Source organism: Natrix helvetica (genome assembly GCF_964273705.1).
Source record: "Natrix helvetica genome assembly, chromosome: 1".
Classification (NCBI taxonomy): Eukaryota; Metazoa; Chordata; class Lepidosauria; order Squamata; family Natricidae; genus Natrix; species Natrix helvetica.
Window position 1 is genome coordinate 6,450,323 of NC_138548.1, and position 19,581 is coordinate 6,469,903.

The window sequence follows — 19,581 nt, forward strand, 5'->3', positions numbered from 1 at the left end:
GGAACTGCTTGCTTCCAGAAGTTGCGGGGTGCTCCAACATTGGAGGTCTTTCAGAAGAGATTGGACAGTCATTTGTCTGGAATGGGATAGGATTTCCTGCCTGAGCAAGGGGTTGGACTAGAAGACCTCCAAGATCCCTTCCAACTTTGTCATTCAATTATTCTGCTGGATCCCCGTTGGGAGACGGGGGCAGAAAGACACAAAAACCCTGCATTTCTGTCTGCTTAACGCCACAGCATGGCTGCCTCAAACAGCAGGAAGGTTTAAGAAAACATTCATTAAAATCCACTTCCCTGGAGCAGGGGACAATTAGCATCCCAATCAAATCATTTCCTTGTTATTTTCTTCCCGCTAGCTTAGTTTTCCAAGACCCTTTTAAGGCACAATTAAGCCACAATACATTCCATGCAGGGTGCCGTTTCTTGCCCTGTTCTGACTGCCCGATTTGAAAAGAGGTTGCTATATTTCTGGCAAAAGCCCGGGAGATGTCAGACTAAATGACTGGGAAGGGAGGAGGTGGCTCAAACATCTTCCCCAGGAGAAAAGGCTAAAATATTTGGGATCCTTTAACTTGGAGGGGGTAATGCGTGAGAGGAAAATTACAGAATAACAAGAGGTGGAAGGGACCTTGGAGGTCTTCTAGTTCATACCCATAATTCAAGCAGGAAACCCAGTACGATTCCAGGCAAACGGCTGTCCAATCTCGTCTTAAAAGTTTCCAGTGCTGGAGCCTCCTCCCATACTCCATTATAATCCAGTGATGGACTACAGATAGCCTTCCATTTACGACTACAATGGAGCCCAGAATTTCTGTGGCTAAGTGAGACAGTTAATTGAACTTTGCTCCATTTTACGACCTGTCTTGCCCCAGTTAAGCGAATCCCTGCAGTTGTTAAATTAGTAACACGGTTGTAAACTGAATCTGGCTTCCCCATTGACTTTGCTTGTCAGAAGGTCGCAAAAGGGGATCACATGACAATGGGGCACTGCGACTGTCATAAATATGACTCAGTTGAAGCCATGGGTGGAAACTAATCAAGGAGAGAAGCAACTTAGAACTGAGGAGAAATTTCCTGACAGTTAGAACAATTAATCAGTGGAACAGAAGTTGCCTCCAGAAGTTGTGAATGCCCCAACACTGGAAGTTTGTTGGATAGCCATTTGTCTGAAACGGTGTAGGGTTTCCTGCCTAGGCAGAGGGTTGGACTAGAAGACCTCCAAGGTCCCTTCCAACTCTACTATTGTATTATTGTATTATTGTCAAGCTTCTGTTTTGACCATGGGACCTTGGGGACGCTGCAACTGTCGGTCATGTGAAAAATAGTCATAACTGAGATCATGAAGGCTCCACCACTGGACAGTTCCAAGGAACCTCGTAGAAACAGCATATTTGGGGATTTTATTGCTATGCCTACTGTCTTCAGATGATCAGGAGCCAAAGAATTTCATACTACCATATTCAGACTTCACTTTTTAATAAAAAAACACTTTCCACTCTTCCTCAGATGGGCACAAAACAGGAGAATGTTTGTTTGCTTCAATGGACTGTCATAATCTACACCAGCTGTCCCCAATGTTTCCAGCATTGTGGCTTGGGGAGACGGGATGGTCCCACACAAGTGGTGGGTGAGCACACGCACGCATGAGTAGCTCCATTTATGTGAGTGGCAGGCACATGTGCCCATCACTTGCACAAATGGAGCTGCATGCGCACACCACCACTTCCACAGCCTAGTTCCAAACAAGCCACAGCTCAGAACTAGCCCGGGGGTTGGAGACCCTGATTTACACTGTTTCTAGATGTTTGTCCTAATGCAGGATTATGCACTTAATTTGGAAAAATCAGGGCTATCAGTGGCTCTCTAATAACACCTTTAATTTTGCTGCACAGTACCCATTGTTGAAGAATTGGGATGTTCTTCAGAATTGGGAAGGAGTTTTTCAAACTGGCTTCTGTGAAGTTCCAGAATCCTCCAAGGATTTGATTGATTGATTGATCTCAACAGGTGTGAACACTGGGCCCTGTCTAACAAAATGAAATTCAAGGGTGAGACAAGTAAGGTTTTTACACTTAGGCAAGAAAAATATACAGGCAAGGAATTACAGGCTTAATAGCAGTAACTGTGAGGGGGATCTTGGAGTCCTAGTGGACAATCGCTTAAGTATGAGCCAGTCGTGTGCGGCAGCTGCCAAAAAAGCCAATGCAATCCTAGGCTACGTTAACAGTAGGAAAGAATCAAGATCATGTGAAGTGTTAGTACCACTTTATAATGCCTTGGTAAGGCCACACTTGGAATACGGCATTCAGTTTTGGTTGCCCTGATACAGAAAAGAGGTTGAGACTCTAGAAAGAGTGCAGAGAAAAGCAGCAGAAATGATTAGGGAGCTGGAGGCTAAAACATACCTAGAATGGTTGCTGGAATTGGGTATGTCTAGTCTAGAGAAAAGGACTAGGGGAGAGATGATAGCAGTCTTCCAATATCTCAGGGGCTGCAACAAAGAAGAGGGAGTCAAACTATTCTCCAAGGCACCTGAGGGCAGGACAAGAAGCAATGGGTGGAAACTAATCAAGGAGAGAAGCAACCTGGAACTAAGGAGAAACTTCCTGACCACGAGACAAAATAAGTGGAACAACTTGCCTTCAGCAGTTGTGAGTGCTCCAACACTGGAGATTTTAAAGAGATTAGACAGCCATTTGTCTGGAATGGTATAGGGCAGTGGTGGGCAACCTTTTTTTTCAACTGAGCCAAATCTCGCCAAAACCACGATTGAAATTTACTTTGAGAGCCACATTTTTAAAACCGAAAATACATAGGATGGTACACTGTTTTTAGTTTCAATAAGTTTTTATTGAGAATATTCTGCATGCAAGTATCCACATAGGTCGGGAGGATATAAATAACACAACTAATAAAACAAAAACTTTAGAACGATATTATTTATCGATAACGTTAAATTCCATAAAATTTGCCTTACAATGTAGAGAAAATTACATCCTGACATTGACTGACAAAGTCACAACCACTAATGTGAACATTGGCCTTGCATTTCCTTGGATAGTTTGAGTAAGTCAGGTTTGTATGTTGTTGTTTTTAATTTCATCTCTCTCTCCCACTTTCTTTCTTTTTTCTTTTTCTCTCTCTCTCTCTCTCTCTCTCTCTGGCTCTTTGTCTCTCCCTCCCTCCCTCCCCCATCTCTGTCACTCTGTGTGTGTGTGTGTCTGTCTGTCTCTCACTCACTCTGTGTGTGTGTCTGTCTGTCTCTGTCTCTCCCTCTGTCTCTCTCCCCTCCCTTCCTCTCTCTCTGTCACTCTGTGTATGTGGGTGTGTCTGTCTCTCACTCATTCACTTAATCACTCACTCTGTGTGTGTCTCTCTCTCTGTCTGTCTATCTTTCTCTCCCTCGCTCCCCCTCTCTGTCTCTCTCTGTCTCTGTGTGTGTGTGTGTCTGTCAGTCTCTCTCTGATTCCCTCCCTCACTCCCTCTCTCTGTTCCTCTCTCTGTCTCTCTGTCTCACTCTCTCTCTCTCACACACACACACTGTGGTCACCTTGTTGAGTGTTCCAATCACATTTGAAACACTCAACAACTGGCCTGCATTTATGGTATTTTGCAGCATTCTGCAGTCATAGGACCAAAATTGGTTGTCACTCGCCCGGGCTTTTGCAGAAGCTTCCTTCCAAAGCCCAAGAGGAGGGAGGGGAGCGGGCACCCGGCACACAGAAGAGCCGCATTAAAGGGTGTAAAGAGCCGCATGTGGCTCGCGAGCCGCGGGTTGCCCACCACTGGTATAGGGCAGTGATGGTTAAACCTTTTTGACACTGAGTGCTGAAACTAGACTACACACACACTGGGACCCGGAAGAGAGCAGCTGGCCAGTGTGCATGTGCATGGCGGCCAGCAGCATTTCTGAGTTTCGTTGCATGCATGCACACCAGCCTTCTGCAAAGACAAGCTGGTCAGCGCACATGCATGCACCGGAACCCAGAAGAGAGCCGCTGGCTGGTGCGTATGCATGTGACGGAACCTGGAAGAGCAGCTTGCAATGGCAGGCGTACCCACAGAGAGGGGTCTGTATGCCACCTCTGGCACGCATGGCATAGGTTTCGCCATCACGGGTATAAGGGGTTGGAAAAGAAGATCTCCAAGATCGCTTCCAACTCTTGTTATTCTGAGTTATTAACCCAAACTCTATTTGAAACATAATGGATCTCTCCCTCATTGTACTCACCCATCCCATTAATTACCCTCTCAGTGTTGACTCTCAGCTGACTCACTCTATTCTTCCCATGCGCGCTCGTGTGTGTGTACAAACCCAACTTCCTGCTTACCCTCCCATGCCAACCCACATGGCCTTAACCAGCCCATGTTTTCTTAAGAGCGTCGGAGGGAATTAAGAGAGCGAGGTGAGTAAATGGTGCAGCTGAGGAACTTTGCAAGCTAAGAGAGCTCGAAATCTGTTTCACAACGTAAGAGGGATCATGGTGAGTCTCTTCCCCTCTTTACTGCTTAAGATGTGCTTTTCCTGATTTTGGCCCGTTTATTACTTCATCCTAAATGAAGCAAAGACAGAATGGTTTTGTGAAAAGACCAAGAACTGCAGAATCCTGGAAAAATGTGTCTCCTTGGGCATTGTGGACCCTAATTGTGTAAATGTATCTGCAGATCCTCAAAAATCATGAGAATGGCATCCTGTTTAGGAGAAAGTCCCACTGAGCTGTTTGGGACTTAATAAAGCTATTTAGGATAGCGGCTGTTAGGCTGTCGTGCATGTCTGCTCTAATCTCTTTGGAGTGAGATTTCCTCTGGAGTAAACGTGTGAGCATTGTGTTTGCAAAGCCAGTCAGTCAGGTGGAAGTTGAGTCTTTAAGTAGTGCCTTCAGGTAGCATGCACTGTGCAAAATAATCCAGTTTCATCCAATACAGGTAGTCCACCACTTATGACCACAATTGAGCCCAACATTTCTGCTGCTAAGTGGGACAGTTAAGTGAGTTTTGCCCCATTTTACACCCTTTCTTGCTATCATTGTTAAGTGAATCCAGGCAGTTGTTAAGTTAGTAAGACGATTGTTAAGTGATTCTGACTTTCCCATTGACTTTGCTAGTCAGATTACAAAAATAAATTACATCGCAGGACCCGGCCACCGTCATAAATATGAGTCAGCTGCCAAGCATCTGAATTTTTGATCACATGACCCTGGGGATGCTGCAATGGCAGTAAGTGTGCAAAATGGTCACAAGTCACATTTTCCAACGCCGTTGTAACTTTGGTCACTAAATGCACTGTTTGTCTGTTATTATGCTGCATGTCATGTTTATGTGAAACGATTTTGCAAACCCAGGGATTTATTTTAACATCCCAAATGGAGGTTTTCCTGCGTTTTTCAGCTTCAGAATATTGTACACTCATTGTAAGCGTTCTAGAATGAGAATTTTACACTCTCTAGTATTCTATAGAGTATTGTGGAAACTAATCAAGGAGAGAAGCGACTTGGAACTAAGGAGACATTTCCTGGCAGAATAATTAATCAATGGAACACCTTTCCTTCAGAAGTTGTGGATGCTCCCAACACTGGAAGTTTTTAAGATGTTGGATATCCGTTTGTCTGAACGGATGTAGGGTTTCCTGCCTAAGCAGGGGGTTGGACTAGAAGACCTTAAAGGTTCCTTCCAACTCTGTTATTCTAATTCTATTGTACTCTCCTAGCCATTTCTCACACTTGTCAGAAAGCAATGTTTGTGCAAGTCTGTGTTTGCTTAGTTACAGTTACGCAGCATTAAGCAGATTAATACAGTAGAGGAAAGAAACCACATGTGCATATTTTCTGGAAACATAATACCAACATTTACCTTATTATGGCTTGGTCTATATCCAACAACAAAGTCATTTGACATCTATCTTGCATTCAATCATCTGTAATTTGAGTCTTTCTGTTCTTGTAGATAGAGTTTGTATTTAATGCTGGTAGGGGCCCCTTAAGCTTGGGAATGTTGCTTTGTGTGACTATCCACTCTCTTACAAATAATTGCTGGTATAGTCCTCGATTTACAACAGTTCATTTAGTGACTGTTCAAAGTTACAACGGCACTGAAAAAAAGTGACTTATGATCGTTGCAGCATCCGCATGGTCAGGTGATCCAAATTCAGCCACTCAGCCACTGACTCCTATTTATGATGGTTGCAGTGTCCCGTGGTCACATGATCCCCTTTTGCGACTTTCTGACAAGCAAAGACAATGGGGGAAGCCAGATTCACTTAACAACTGTGTGGTTTACCTAACACTTGGAGTGATTCATTTAACAGTTTTGGCAAGAAAGGTCATAAAATAGGGCAAAAGTCACTTAACAAATGTCTCAGCAACAGAAATTTGGGGCTCAATTGTGGCTGTAAGTTGAGGACTATCTGTATTTGGAAGGCAATGTTGGCTTTATTATCTTAGTAGACAGATGGATTAAGTTCAACATTGTTGTACTACAGTTTAGAAGAGAAAGGGGAATTGTAAAGTACAAATTTGCTCTGCAACGTAAGTACTTCTTAGCACAGTAACATATCCATGCTATTTTTATTTTTAAAGTCCAGAACAGTGAGATAACATTTGGAAGTGGCTCAAACAGACTTGCTTTATTCATCTATAAACTTGGTACACAGATGACTTACTCTCTGGGGAAAAAATACTCTGGGGATAAGACACCCCTAAAGCCCCTCAGGGTGTGTGTTCTGTTAAGGTACAGCCTGTTGTGCCTTAAAATGGCTTCTGCTGTACTGCCGTAAGATGGCTTCTGCTGTACAGCACAGTGGAGCTGCCATGGTAACGGCTTCACGATACTCCACAAGAGGGTTGCCTCTGGTAAGATAGAAAATCCAACATTAGAAATTACGTTTGGTCTGGACATTTCCCATCTATAAATACATACCCGGGCAATGCTGGATTATCAGCTATTTGCAATATAAGAAGGGGGAGGAAGACAAGCGGAATACAGAATAACAGAGTTGGCAGGGACCTTGGAGGTCTTCTAGTCCAACCCACTGCACAATCAGACTTACAAGATTCTGTTATTACAGCCATTTCAACAAGGGACACATTTTGATACTGGCATTCTGGAGCACATTTGTGTTCTCAGCAAAGGAAAATAATGCACATCTGAGATTAATTTTAAAGTGAATTACTGTGCCTCCGAGATCTCAGAGCAGACAGTGAAACAAGCACAGCTTTTGTTATCCTCTCTGCAAATCCGAATTGCCTCTATTTTACTTGCCGCTGGAGAATGGCGTTCTCTGTTTCCAGATGTGGAAGCCTGCCCCAGTGTGCTGCCCAGCTGCCAAAAAAGCCAACACAATTCTGGTCTACATGAACAGAGGGATAGCATCAAGATCACGAGAAGTGATAGTACCGCTTTATACTGCACTGGTGAGACCATACTTGGAATAATGCATCCAGTTTTGGTCTCCCGGTATAAAAAAAAAAAGATGTTGAGACCCTGGAAAGTGAGCAGAGAAGACAACAAAGAGGACTGGAGATTGAATCGTATAATGAACGGCTGAGGGAACTGGGTATGTCTAGCTTATCAAAGAGAAGATTTAGAGGGAGATGATTACTGTCTTCCAGTACTTGAGAAGTTGTCACAGAGAAGAGGGAATTGTTTTATTCTCCAAAGCATGTGAGGGCGGGATAAGAAGTAATGGGTGGAAGTTTGTTACTGATCCAACTAGAAGAAAGAAGACATTTCCTGACATGAGAACAATTTTGTTGTTGTTGTTAGTTGCGAAGTTGTATCCAACCCATTGCGACCCCATGGACAACGTTACTCCAGGCCTTCCTGTCCTCTACCATCCTCTGGAGTCCATTTAAGCTCATGCTGACTGCTTCGGTGACTCCATCCAGCCACCTCATTCTCTGTTGTCCCCTTCTTCTTTTGCCCTCCATCTTTCCCAGCATGAGGCTCTTCTCCAGGGAGTCCTTCCTTCTCATCAGGTGGCCAAAGTGTCTGAGTTTCATCTTTAGGATCTGGCCTTCTAAACAGCCGTCAGGGTTGATCTCCTCTAGGACTGACCGGTTGGATCACCTTGCAATCCAGGGGACTCAATGCAGGAGTCTTCTCCAGCACCAGAGTTCAAAGGCCTCCATTCTTTGGCGCTCAGCCTTCCTTGTGGTCCAACCTTCACAGCCATGCATTGCAACTGGGGAAAGCCAAAGCCTTGACCATGCATGAGAACAATTAATAAGTGGAATTTTCGAAAGATGTTTTTTTTTTAAAAAGCAACTGGACTATGCTTTTCCTCGATGAAGACATTTTACTTCTCATCCAATAATTTTTTTTGGTTCTGACTAGATGGTGGGATGGATTACTTCCTATTGGTTCATTAGTTCATCCAATCAGAACTAATCCTTCCATCCGCCTCCCATCATCAGTCAGAATTGAAGGAGCTTCTTAGAGAAGCGAAACGTCTTCAAGGAAAAACAAAGCCCATGTGCCTTTTGAAAAAACACCTTTGCGACAACCATGTTCTGGATGACTGAAAATCTCCACAGATGTTTAATCAGTGGACTGGCTTGCCTCCTGGAGCTGCGGGTGCTCCATTAAATGAGGTTTTCAAGAAGAGATTGGACAGCCATGGAGAAAGTGTAAGTCTCCTGCCTTGAGCAGGGGGTTGGACTAGAAGACCTCTGAGGTCCCCTCTAGCTCTAGGATTCTATGTTCCATGTTCTAAATATATCCCTCAACTTCACTAGCCAGGAAGAGAACCAGTTACTGGTTGTAGTATAGCAGGACTTGACAATGGCTTTGAAATATGGCTAGATCTGCAGGGTTCATTTCCTTCTCCTGAAAGGGCAGAGCCAACCCTTTTGAAGATCTTAAGTCTCTGAACTCAAAGTTAAAAGCCAGGTCTTCTCTTTAGTTTAGTGGTCAACTCTCTCATCTCAGGCAGCTGATCTCCTGGTTTGGGAAAGTGGCAGGTGAGGATGAACAGTTTGGGAAAAAGTAAGAAAGAGTCAGCAAGATAGGTCCAACCACATTGATCCGAGTTCTTTCAAGGTATCAACAATTAAGGGATGGAAGCGACTGTTGACAATTGTATACTTGGATTTTCAAAAAGCTTCTGGTGACATTCATACAAGTTTCTTGAGTGAGTTGAGTAACTGTAGGATTGCAGAGGAGGTCCTCTGAGGGGGTGGTGCCTTGTTTACTAATGGAAAACTTATTTTTGTCCTATTAATTGGGTTTGTTTTTTGGATATGTATCTAATTTCTTTTTAACTTTTGTGATGTGTGTTTTTTAAGTCCTTTGGGAGAAGGGCGGCATATAAATCCAATAAAACTCAAACTATATTGGCAATTTTCACAAGAAATACGATAGAACCCAGAAAGAAAATGTATTTCTCCATGAAGCAGGTCATCAATCTGTGGAAGATGATGGCACGATATGTAGTGTTCACTGCCAGTTGAGAAAGCCTTTAAGAATAGTTTAATGAAAAAAAGGGGTGATATGACAGCAGTCTTCCAATATCTGAGGGGCTGCCACTACGAAGAGGGGATCAATCTATTCTCCAAAGCACCCAAGGGCAGGACAAGAAGCAATGGGTGGAAACTAATCAAGGAGAAAAGCAACCTAGAGCTAAAGAGAAATTTCTTGAGAACAATTAATCAGTGGAACAGCTTGTCTCCAGAGGTTTTGGATGCTCCAACACTGGACGTTTTTAAGAAGATTGGACAACCATTTGTCTGAAATGATTTAGGGTGTACTGTGTAAGCAACAGGTTAGACTAGAAGACCTCCAGGGTCCTTTCCACCTATGTTAGTCCTTATTTTAGTACACCAGTTCTAGAACTACAGATGGCAATAAATTTGGAAAACAGGAATGGGTACTGCCAAGGCAACAGGAGAAGGCAACATGTACCTTAATATTTTATTTGTGGGCTTCCAAGGTGACTTTGGTTGACCACCATGTGAGAGAGAAAACACTGCCCGGACATGATCTGACAATGATATTTCCATGAGGTCACCAGGCCTTGATCTCATCATCAGCTGTTCCATGGAATCAAAAACCTAAGGTGTAAAAAAGTGGCATGTATGCTTAAAATTAGTCTCATTAATAACTAATTGGTACTGGGAAGACTGCACTGTGAAGCTAGAATGATGCATTCTCCTACTTCTCCATGCAATTCACACTCCACCCCACTCAAATGCTTGCAGCTGCTATAATTGGGCTGCCCCCCACTTCAAATCTAAGTTGCTGAATATGAATAGGTTTGGAGACCTGGATATAGAGACCCCCACATTCTCTTACTGCCCAAATCAGCACTGATTAATGATGAGCCATTGAAACAATTTTGACGCTTATTGGGCTACATATATCTAATGAAGATCACACAAAGTGTTAGTACCACTTTGTAATGCCTTGGTAAAGACCAAACTTGGATCCACTTTGTCACCACAATAAAAAAAAAGATGTTGAGACTTTAGAAAGAGTTCAGAGAAGAGCAACAAAGATGATTAGGGGACTGGGAGCTAAAACACATGAAGAAGGATTGCAGGAATTGGGCAGCTAGTCTAGTGAAGGACTAGGGGTGACATGATAGCAGTCTTCCAATACTTGAGAGGATGTAACAGAGAGGAGGGGATCAAACTATTCTCCAAAGCACCTGAGGGCAGGACAAGAAGCAATGGGTGGAAGCTAACTAAGGAGACAAGAAACCTGGAATTAAGGAGAAACTTCCTGACAGTGAGGATAATTAACCAGTGGAACAGCTTGCCACCAGAAGCTCTATCACTGGGGGGTTTTAAGACAAAGATTGGACAGCCACTTGTTTGAAATGGTAGTCTCCTGTTTGAACAGGGCATTGGGCTACAAAACCTCTAAGATCCCTTCCAACTGCTATTGTTGTTTCTCTTCCCTCTCCTCTTTCTCTCATTCCCTCCCTCCTTCTCCCACCCACCCCCAAGATGCGGCCTCATCCAAAGATCTGCACTGCCTACCGTCCCTCAGCAGCAACAGGAGTGTTTCAAACTTCCCCTTAATTCTTCACTGCATGAAGTTTATTTACTCAGGCGCTCCTTCTGTCACACATGCTATCTATCCTCTCACTGAGTATCTCGATTTCCCATCGCTCATTGTGTTTCTTTCCCTGCCAATTCTCCTGGCTGCAGTTTCTGTCTGAGAGAAACCCATAACTCACAGGAGTAGGGCAGGGGAAGAAAAACAAGATTGCTGGCCAGTCCATTCATTTTTGTGATGTGAACCAGGAGGGAGCAGGGAAAGCTGTGTTTCCTCCCCACTCACTTCTCGGTCCCAAATTCCAACAAATATCCCAGTGCAACGGGGAGGAGGATTTTCAGCTGGCTAACGAAGACTAACAATTGGCTGTTCTCACACCCTCCTGATGTTCCCATCCTCAGAAGCAGATCAAAGTTGGTGAAACAAACAGCCACAAACAGGGCATGCTTTATCCTGGCAGATAGGTTGAAGGAGGGCACATAAAGGCTCCCGGGAACTCTTCAGAGTCTCATTAAGACAGCCCTCTCAAATGCAGAGCAACAGTTCAAGGTTAGAAGGCAGACTTCACAACTCAAAGTCTCTTCGTGGATGCAGTTACAGCAACGGGGCTGAAGGATAAAGCTAAATACTTGTTTATCCAAGAAATTAGAAAGGGTTTGGAAACGGACTGTATGAATAGGAGACACTGAGAAAGGTGCCAACTGCGATAATTTCATGGCAGGGGTTTACCTGGTGATATTGGGGGGATTTGGCTGATTTGAAATAGGTAACAAAGAGCTTTCTTTGCTTTTCTAGAAGACAACAATGCTCTCGAGCTGGGTGATGTTGCTTACTTGGATGGTTTACCTGAAAGTGTTTTCTGTAGCGCAGGATTCAGCCGTGGAAGAAGCCTGGAGAGACTGGAAGAAGATCTATGAGAAAGTATACACTGAAGTGAGTTTGCTTTGTTCTCAAAGAGATGAATGTCTAATTCATGTTTCAGTAATTCTAACACATCAGTTTTAATGCTTCTAAGGTTCTTCTCCTTCTCCTTCTTTCGGCTTCTCCTCCTCCTCCTTTTTGCTTTTTAAAAGAAAGCTCCAATGGCACACAAAGAGATGTGGTGTAAACTTGATCTTTGAAGATGCAGACTTACTTTTTGAAGGACTGTCTTCTATTTTCCTGCATTTTTTTCTAGATTATTGTGGGCTTTGTTTAGGATCTTACAATTCTGTTTTAATCCATGCTCCAACCTAGAGAATATATAGAAGTTGGTACTCTTACACAGGGAAGAGTATCAGAGCAGGGAAAAACACTCAATATGTACTCAGAGGCCTTCTACTCTCCTGCTGAACACAAATCTCACCACCATTGGGAGAAAGGAGTATTATGTATGTTGACTGCCTTGAGTTACTTTTAAAATAAAAGGTGGGATAAAAATCGAATAAATCAGATCCATTTTGAGAAGCTAAGATTTAAGCTGTTCTTCAACCCACCAATGATGCTTTGAGATAGGAGAAAATATAGCCTGTCTATTCTTGGCTCCCTTAGCAGGAAGAGGCCACCCGGAGAGCCACATGGGAGAAGAATCTGCAGATGGTTGAGCAGCACAACCGTGAGGCTGATGAAGGGAAACACACCTATTGGATGAAGATGAATCAGTTTAGTGATTTGGTAAGCAAACTCGGGAGTATATCACAGATTCAAAGCTCATGCATGCTGGGGAAAAATCTTCATAGAAATCAGAATAGAACTGGAAGGGACCTTGGAAGTCTTCTAGTCCAACCCCCTGCTCAAACACTCTCTCCACACTCTTCTTAAAAACCTCCAGTGTTGTAGTACCCACAGCTTCTGGTGGCAAGCTGTTCCACTAGTTAATTGTCCTCACTGTTAGGAAGTTTCTCAATTCCAGGTTGCTTCTCTCCTTGGTGAGTTTCCATCCATTATTTGTTTTGCTTTCAGGTGCTTTGGAAAGTAAGTTGACCCTCCTCTTTGTGGCAGCATTTCAGATATTGGAATACTGTTATCATATCCTCCCTTATCCTTCTTTTCTCTAGAGTAGCCAGACCCAAATCATACAACCCTTTTGTCATGTTTGAGTCTCCAGGCCTTTAATAATCTTAGTTGCTCTTCTTTGCACTTTTTCCAATATTCCAAGTGTGCCTTACTAAGGCTTTAGAAAACGGTACTAATACTTCATATTAGTATGCACCCATTCCTATTTAGAAGCACACACACACACACACACACACACACACACCCAATAAGTGAATGCTTGAGTCGGCAGATTAAGTAGCAGCATAAAGATTGCGGGTCCTTAACAGAATAACAGAGTTGGAAGAGACCTTGGTGTTGTGTATGCGCAGGTTGGAAGGTCTCCCTCCGGTCCCCGCTAGGCACAAGAAAATACTTTAAATCTATTGGCCAATTGCTGACAGCCCTCTATAAAGAGCACTGCCAGTATTTGCCTTTGCCTTTTGTTAGTATGTTGCTGTTAGTGAATTAATAAACACAACTTGTTACATCTGCGGCTTTGACTCCATTCTTCACCCAAGATCTAACACTTGGGAGGTCTTCTGGTCCAACCTTCTGCTCAGGCAGGAAATCATATTCCATTTCAGACAAATGGTTGTCCAATCTCTTCTTGAAAACTTCCATTGTTAGAGCACTCACAATTTCTGGAGGCAAGTTGTTTCACTGATTAATTGTGCTGTTTGGAAATTTCTCTTTAGTTCTAGGTTGTTTCTCTCCTTGATTAGTTTCCACCCATGGCTTCTTATCCTGCTTTCAGATGCCTTGGAGAATAGTTTGACTCCCTCTTCTTTGGGGCAACCCCTGAAATATTGGAACACTGCTATCATGTCTCCCCTGGTCCTTCTTTTCATTAAACTAGACCTACCTAATTCCAGCAACCGTACTTTTATGTTCCACTCTCTTAATCATCTTTGTTACGCTCTACTCTGCACTCTTTCCTTGTCCTGCCTCTTTTGACTGTTCTGTGCTTAATAGGGTTTTCTTAATTTGTCTGATGTGACAAGCAAGATGATTTGAACCCTCTGGCTCCTCACTTTGCCGATCACCAGCCAGAAAGGAAAACATCTGTCAGTATTATTTCAGCAAGAATGAGGTAAGTTTGGCTACCGGCTTCTTCTGGCTCTTCTCTTTTCTTTGTTCTTTCTCTTACAACTTACAGTTATAACTCAAGCAGAGCTGTTTTCTTTATAAACAAACAGGAGTCATGGAGGGATCTGAATCCTAAGTTTTATTTAGGAATTCCTTTCCTTCCTTGTTTATTAAAATCCTGTCATTTATCTGGAGTTCAAAGCTGTTTCTGCAGCTCCCCATCTTCCTGTTTTTCCCCACCAAAATCACATGATATAGGTCAGGTTCATCCAGGGAAACCAAAGTGCTGATTTTCAGATTCCTCTATGCAATTTTTGGGATGCAACTGACTGGGATGTACGTGTGCCCAGTGCTTATTTCAGTCATGAACTCCCATCCTGTTACCTTATCATTCTAGCCATTTCACTATTCTGGTAGACAAACTTTTCTTGCTCACAAATAAGTTTGAGGGGGAGATTAAAATGGCAGGATACAATATTGTTCAAACTACAGAAGAGGAATGGACCCACATCAGCCTGAAACAGGTCTGATCATTCTGATCACTCTCACTGGCCAATTTGTAAAGCCAAATGTAATGACCTCGGAGAGGAAGACGTGTAAACAATTACAAAGGGCCTGAAGTGCCTGGGATCATGTTTTGTGGTCAGAGAGACATTTACCAATTTCCTGGATTCGGCTTGTCAGATGTCTTTTCCAGGAGTTGAGACAAGGATGCCTGGAGGAATCTGAAGGGATCAGGCAAATATGCCATAAGTATGCCCCAATCAATTGAATCAGAATAGAGCTGGAAGGGACCTTGGAGGTCTTCTAATCCAACGCTCTACTCAAGCAGGAGACCCTGTACAATTTGAGACAAATGGTTGCCCAAACTCTTCTTGAAAACGTCCAGTTTTGGAGCATTCACAACTTCTGGAGGCAAGTTGTTCCCGGTTAATTGTGCTGTCTGGAAATGTCTCCTTAGTTCTGTGTTGCTTCTCTCCTTGATTAGTTTCCATCCATTGTTTCTTGTCTTGCTTTGGAGAATAAGTTGACCACCTTTTCTTGGCAGGCCCTCAAATACTGAAATCTTGCTCTCACGTTACCCCTAGTTATTTTCTCTACATTAGACATACCCACTTCCTGCAACCATTCTTCATGTTTTAGTCTCCAGGCCTTTAGTCATCTTAGTTGCTCTTCTCTGCACTTTTTACAAAGTCTCAACATCTTTTTTGTAATGTGACCCAAACTGGATGCTGTATTCATGGTGTGATGTTACTAAGGTTTTATCAAGCGGTACTTTTAAGCCCTAGAAAGCCTCCTTTTAAGCAAAAGGTAATGGAACTTCATTCTTCTCTCAGACTGGTGAAGAATTTAATCGCATGATGGGAGGTCTTCTTCCTGAGACACATGATCCTGACAATGCTTCTCAAGGCTTTGCCCAAGCGCCAGACATTCAGCAGGCACCCAAGCCCAAGAAATGTCACCAGAGACGTTATGGCACTTCAAGAAAAGACCAGGTGAGTCCTTGAACAGACTTGGATAGGTAGCTCATTCTAACCCAGGTGTGTCAAACTCAAGGCCCGTAGGCCAGATCCAGCCTGCAGGGTGCTTAAATCTGGCCCATGGGTCCAGCCTGGAGATATCAAAGGATCAGTCTGCAGTGCCTCTGCCGGCCAAAATGGGCCACGCAGGAGCCTCATGAGTTCCCCCCCGCCCCCATGGATCGTTTACAGCTGGCAGAGTGCTGCAAGAGGCCATGGAGGCTGAGGTTTTGGCCAGCAGAGTGTTGCATAAACAGATCTCAGGGTTATCCCATAAAAATAATGTCCAGCTCCAGAATTCCAGGTAATCCAACCTGGGACCTTCATAAAGGGACGAGCAGAGGAGGGCCCATAGTCTTCCATAGCCCAAGGCCATGGAGAGAAGATGGACCCTCCCAAAATTATGTTCCAGCACCTCCCTTAAGGAAGGAAGACAACAAAGCCTGTCAGAGATCTTGGGAGGAGAGGTATTTTTTTCTTTTTTTCAGCAAAAAGTCCAGCAGGGGTTTCCAGCCAGTAATAGCGACTAAATTAGTAGACCAGTGAAATACTGTGGACATAACATACTGTGTTTCCCCAAAAATAAGACAGGGTCTTATTTTCTTTTGACCCCCAAAATAAGCACTTGGCCTTATTTTCACGGAGGTCTTATTATTTTTGAGGTGCAGGAGGCGGCCAGCTTGGTCACCTCATGGCTGCTGCTGTGTTGCAATATTTTGGGGGAGGGCTTATTTTAGTGCATGCGCTCAAAAGCCCGATTGGGCTTATTGTGTGGAGAGGTCTTATTTTCAGGGAAACAGGGTACTTGTAATAATATTACTAATATTAAGTCCTCCTCTACGGCTGTGCCAGAGGTAGTAAAAAAGATTGATAGACAGTTGGACAGACAGTTTTTAGAGACATCTGGAGAAATGGTCAGTTCATTTATGCTCTGCTCCTATACAAAAGAGTCATGCCCTATAGCATCTGAGGACTATGTCTTTAATCTCTACATTATGGAATTGAGACTATTTATGCCAGAAAGTAAATCTTCCTTTGTCTAGAATAGCTGTTTTGCCCAATCCTGCCCTTCGAGGTCAAACACAGCCCTGATGCGGCCAAAAAAAACCTGCACCAAAAAAAACCTGTTTACTTGCTCCCCCTCCCACTTCAGGAAGGAAAACTTTCAAACTTTGCTTTTCAGCTAGGATTATTGTGTTTTCAAGCAATTAAATCCTATTTTCCAAGATTCTTCTGTAAGTTGGCAGGGATGTCTGGATTTAGGTGCCAAACCAGGACAATCCTGCCAAACCAAGGCAATAACCCTGCTTAAGCCTTTATACCCACTTTACAGCCATTCTATCTACATCTCAGTTTATTGCCTTTCCTTTAATCACATAACCCCATTGTCTAGTCTGAATCACTACAAGGCGATTATTGTTTTAACAGCTGGCTCTCGCCTACAGAAGAAAACGGGAGAAGCATCGTTCTGAAAATTTGGGAAAGTTTTGTCTAATATCCAGCAACGGAACCAAGAAACTGTTAGGGAGGAGGTGCGGGTGTGTAAGCCGTTATCGTCGTCGTTGCCAGAAATGTTGTAAGCTGGCTTTGTAGTCAAGACAAGGCTGTGACTCAAGATCACTTATAATAATGTAAGCAGGATTACATAGAATCTAGCAGATTTCCCGTCTGCCAGGCAAACAGATTCCCCCAGGTTAGAGCTGTCTCTTGTTTTTTGCTCTAATACTTAGTTTCCTACTACTATTGTCTTTTCTCCTGTCCTGCAACATGACATTTAGGTCTAATATGCTGTTTCAGCTTTTAAAATATATAGTAATAAATCCATTAGAAAAATACAGAACCAAATGTTTAGTGAAACAAGAGAAAATAGCCTGAAAGCAGACATTTGAAAGTGTCTGTAGACTCTCCCTTTTGATATATTTGTTTGATCTCTGCAGTTCATAACTTTTTGTTTAAAACAAACCCCAAAAGCATTTTGAACCGCAGCTTACTTTTGCTTTCTCTGAGAAAGTAGGTAAGGCATTGTTCTTTTGACTATGTCCTGTTTGCAGAGCTAAGGGCACTCTAAACATAACCTCACATTATAAATAATCCTTGATTTACAACCATAATTTGAGTCTGGAATTATGGTTGTAAGTCAACGTGGACATTAAGAGGGTCACCACGTGATTGGACACAACTTTACATATTTTGCAGGGGCTGTTAAGCGAATGCTGTGCTTAAGCAAATGCAGCAATCATTCACCCACTCCATTATATCCAATGGACATTTTTATTGGAAACTGGAAATAAATACCGGAAAATTGCAAAAAATGTCAGAAACTGTGATTGTGTGACCCTGGGATGCTCCAAATAGCAGTAAATGTGAGCTGGTTGCTAAGCACCCAAAGTGAAATCACATGACTGTATGTGTTTTGTGTTGAGACTGTTGCAACATCAAAATTGGATGGTAAAAACTTTATAGGCATCTTTCATAAATCTGAAAAGTTGCTAAGTGACCCATTGTAAGTAGAGGACTAGTTTTCAGTTCAGCTCAGCCTATTTGGTCCCTAAACAGCCAATATTAGGATTTATTGTTTTTTTTAAAAGCTTTAGTTCACTGTATTATATTTTCTAATGGAAATTTTATTCAGCTCAATATTGTATTACCGTACTTTATCTGGATCTTCCTAGATATTTCTTGACTTTTTCCAATGTCCATTGCTATCAATTTCTCCAAATTTGTTAAGAATTAGCAAATTTAAAATGTAATAACATTGCTAATTGTGCCTGTTATAAGTATTACATATGGCCATTTCATTTCATGATTATTATTACTTTTCTGATGCAAATTATTGGATCTGTGAAGCAATATGAATTTGGAAAGCGTGATTTGGAAAGTGCATGCGTGCATATGTAGCATATTTTTAAAAGATTTTATCCTGCTTTTTTATTATTGTACGTTATAAGTAACTTAAGATAATGAACATACACAATACTCCTCCCTCATCCTATTTCCCTACAGAAAGCAACTCTGTGAAATGGGTTGGGCTGTGAGGGATGGAGTGACCCAAAGTAACCCAGTTGATTTTTCATGCCTCAGGCAGAACTAGGTTACATCGAACTGGTACTCATATTGGGAATATTTTATCAAACACATCTTTTCCTCAATTGTGTGGGTAGTTGCACAAGCCCAGGAAAATACAAAGTTACATTAGGGTTATGTACCAGTGATGGGATTCAAACAATTTTACTACCGGTTCTGTGGGCGTGGCTTGTGGGCGTGGAGAGGATGGATACTGCAAAATCCCCATTCCTTCCCCACTCTCAAAATTTCTACCGGTTCTGGCTGAAAACCACCTATTATGTATATACCTACTCATGAATCACATTTTACCTTTTGAATCTGGAGTATTACACAATTCTATAATTTATCGAGATGTTGTAAACTGTGCAGGTAAAACCTTGCTTTGAATTCTACTTTTGTTTTTCCTCCACCTAAATTTCACTTGTGCACAATTGTATTGGGCAGATTTTAATGGGAAAATATTTCCATTGTCAATAGTCAACACCAACTGGATGGTACATTGCTAAATCACTTTAGTTTCATCTGTAATATTTTTGTGCTACAACTTGTTTTTCATAAATGGGAATGGGGTTTTTTTGCTTTGAATTTTGAAATAAATTTTTGACATTGTGTATTTGTGTGTTTATCTCAACAGCCATTTTCTTTTGCACTCATATTATCTTGGTTGCAGGAAGAATTAGAAAGATAATTTTCAAACTACCAGAGATCTACTTACTTATTTTTTGCATTTATTAATAAATAAAATGGCTTTATCAAGGCAAATTATTGTACATGAGAGATTTGCATGGGTTTTTTTTCCTCATGAAAGCAATCCTGTGAGATAGCTGGACTGAAAGAAACTTCTCAAAGTCCATTCACTGAGCACTTCAGTCAGCTGTGGCTGTGACACTAAAACTATC

The 19,581-nt window shown here is 42.4% G+C and overlaps 1 protein-coding gene across 1 annotated transcript; it reads left to right on the forward strand.

Annotated features, from left to right (window-relative positions):
• Positions 1–4,473: 4,473 nt before the first annotated feature.
• Positions 4,474–19,291, forward strand: LOC309384189 (uncharacterized protein). Its single transcript, XM_081937415.1, has 5 exons — positions 4,474–4,483; positions 11,790–11,927; positions 12,525–12,647; positions 15,434–15,592; positions 17,045–19,291. The coding sequence occupies exons 1-5, from the start codon at positions 4,481–4,483 to the stop codon at positions 17,207–17,209; spliced, it is 588 nt and encodes a 195-aa protein (XP_081793541.1). The 5' UTR covers positions 4,474–4,480; the 3' UTR covers positions 17,210–19,291.
• Positions 19,292–19,581: the final 290 nt, after the last annotated feature.

What these genes read in the sequence shown, in the direction of transcription:
- LOC309384189 (XM_081937415.1), top strand. An exon ending in ATGAGAAAGTATACACTGAA is followed by an intron (nt 11,928 to 12,524) that starts GTGAGTTTGCTT and finishes TGGCTCCCTTAG; the next exon opens with CAGGAAGAGGCCACCCGGAG. An exon ending in TGAATCAGTTTAGTGATTTG is followed by an intron (nt 12,648 to 15,433) that starts GTAAGCAAACTC and finishes TTCTTCTCTCAG; the next exon opens with ACTGGTGAAGAATTTAATCG.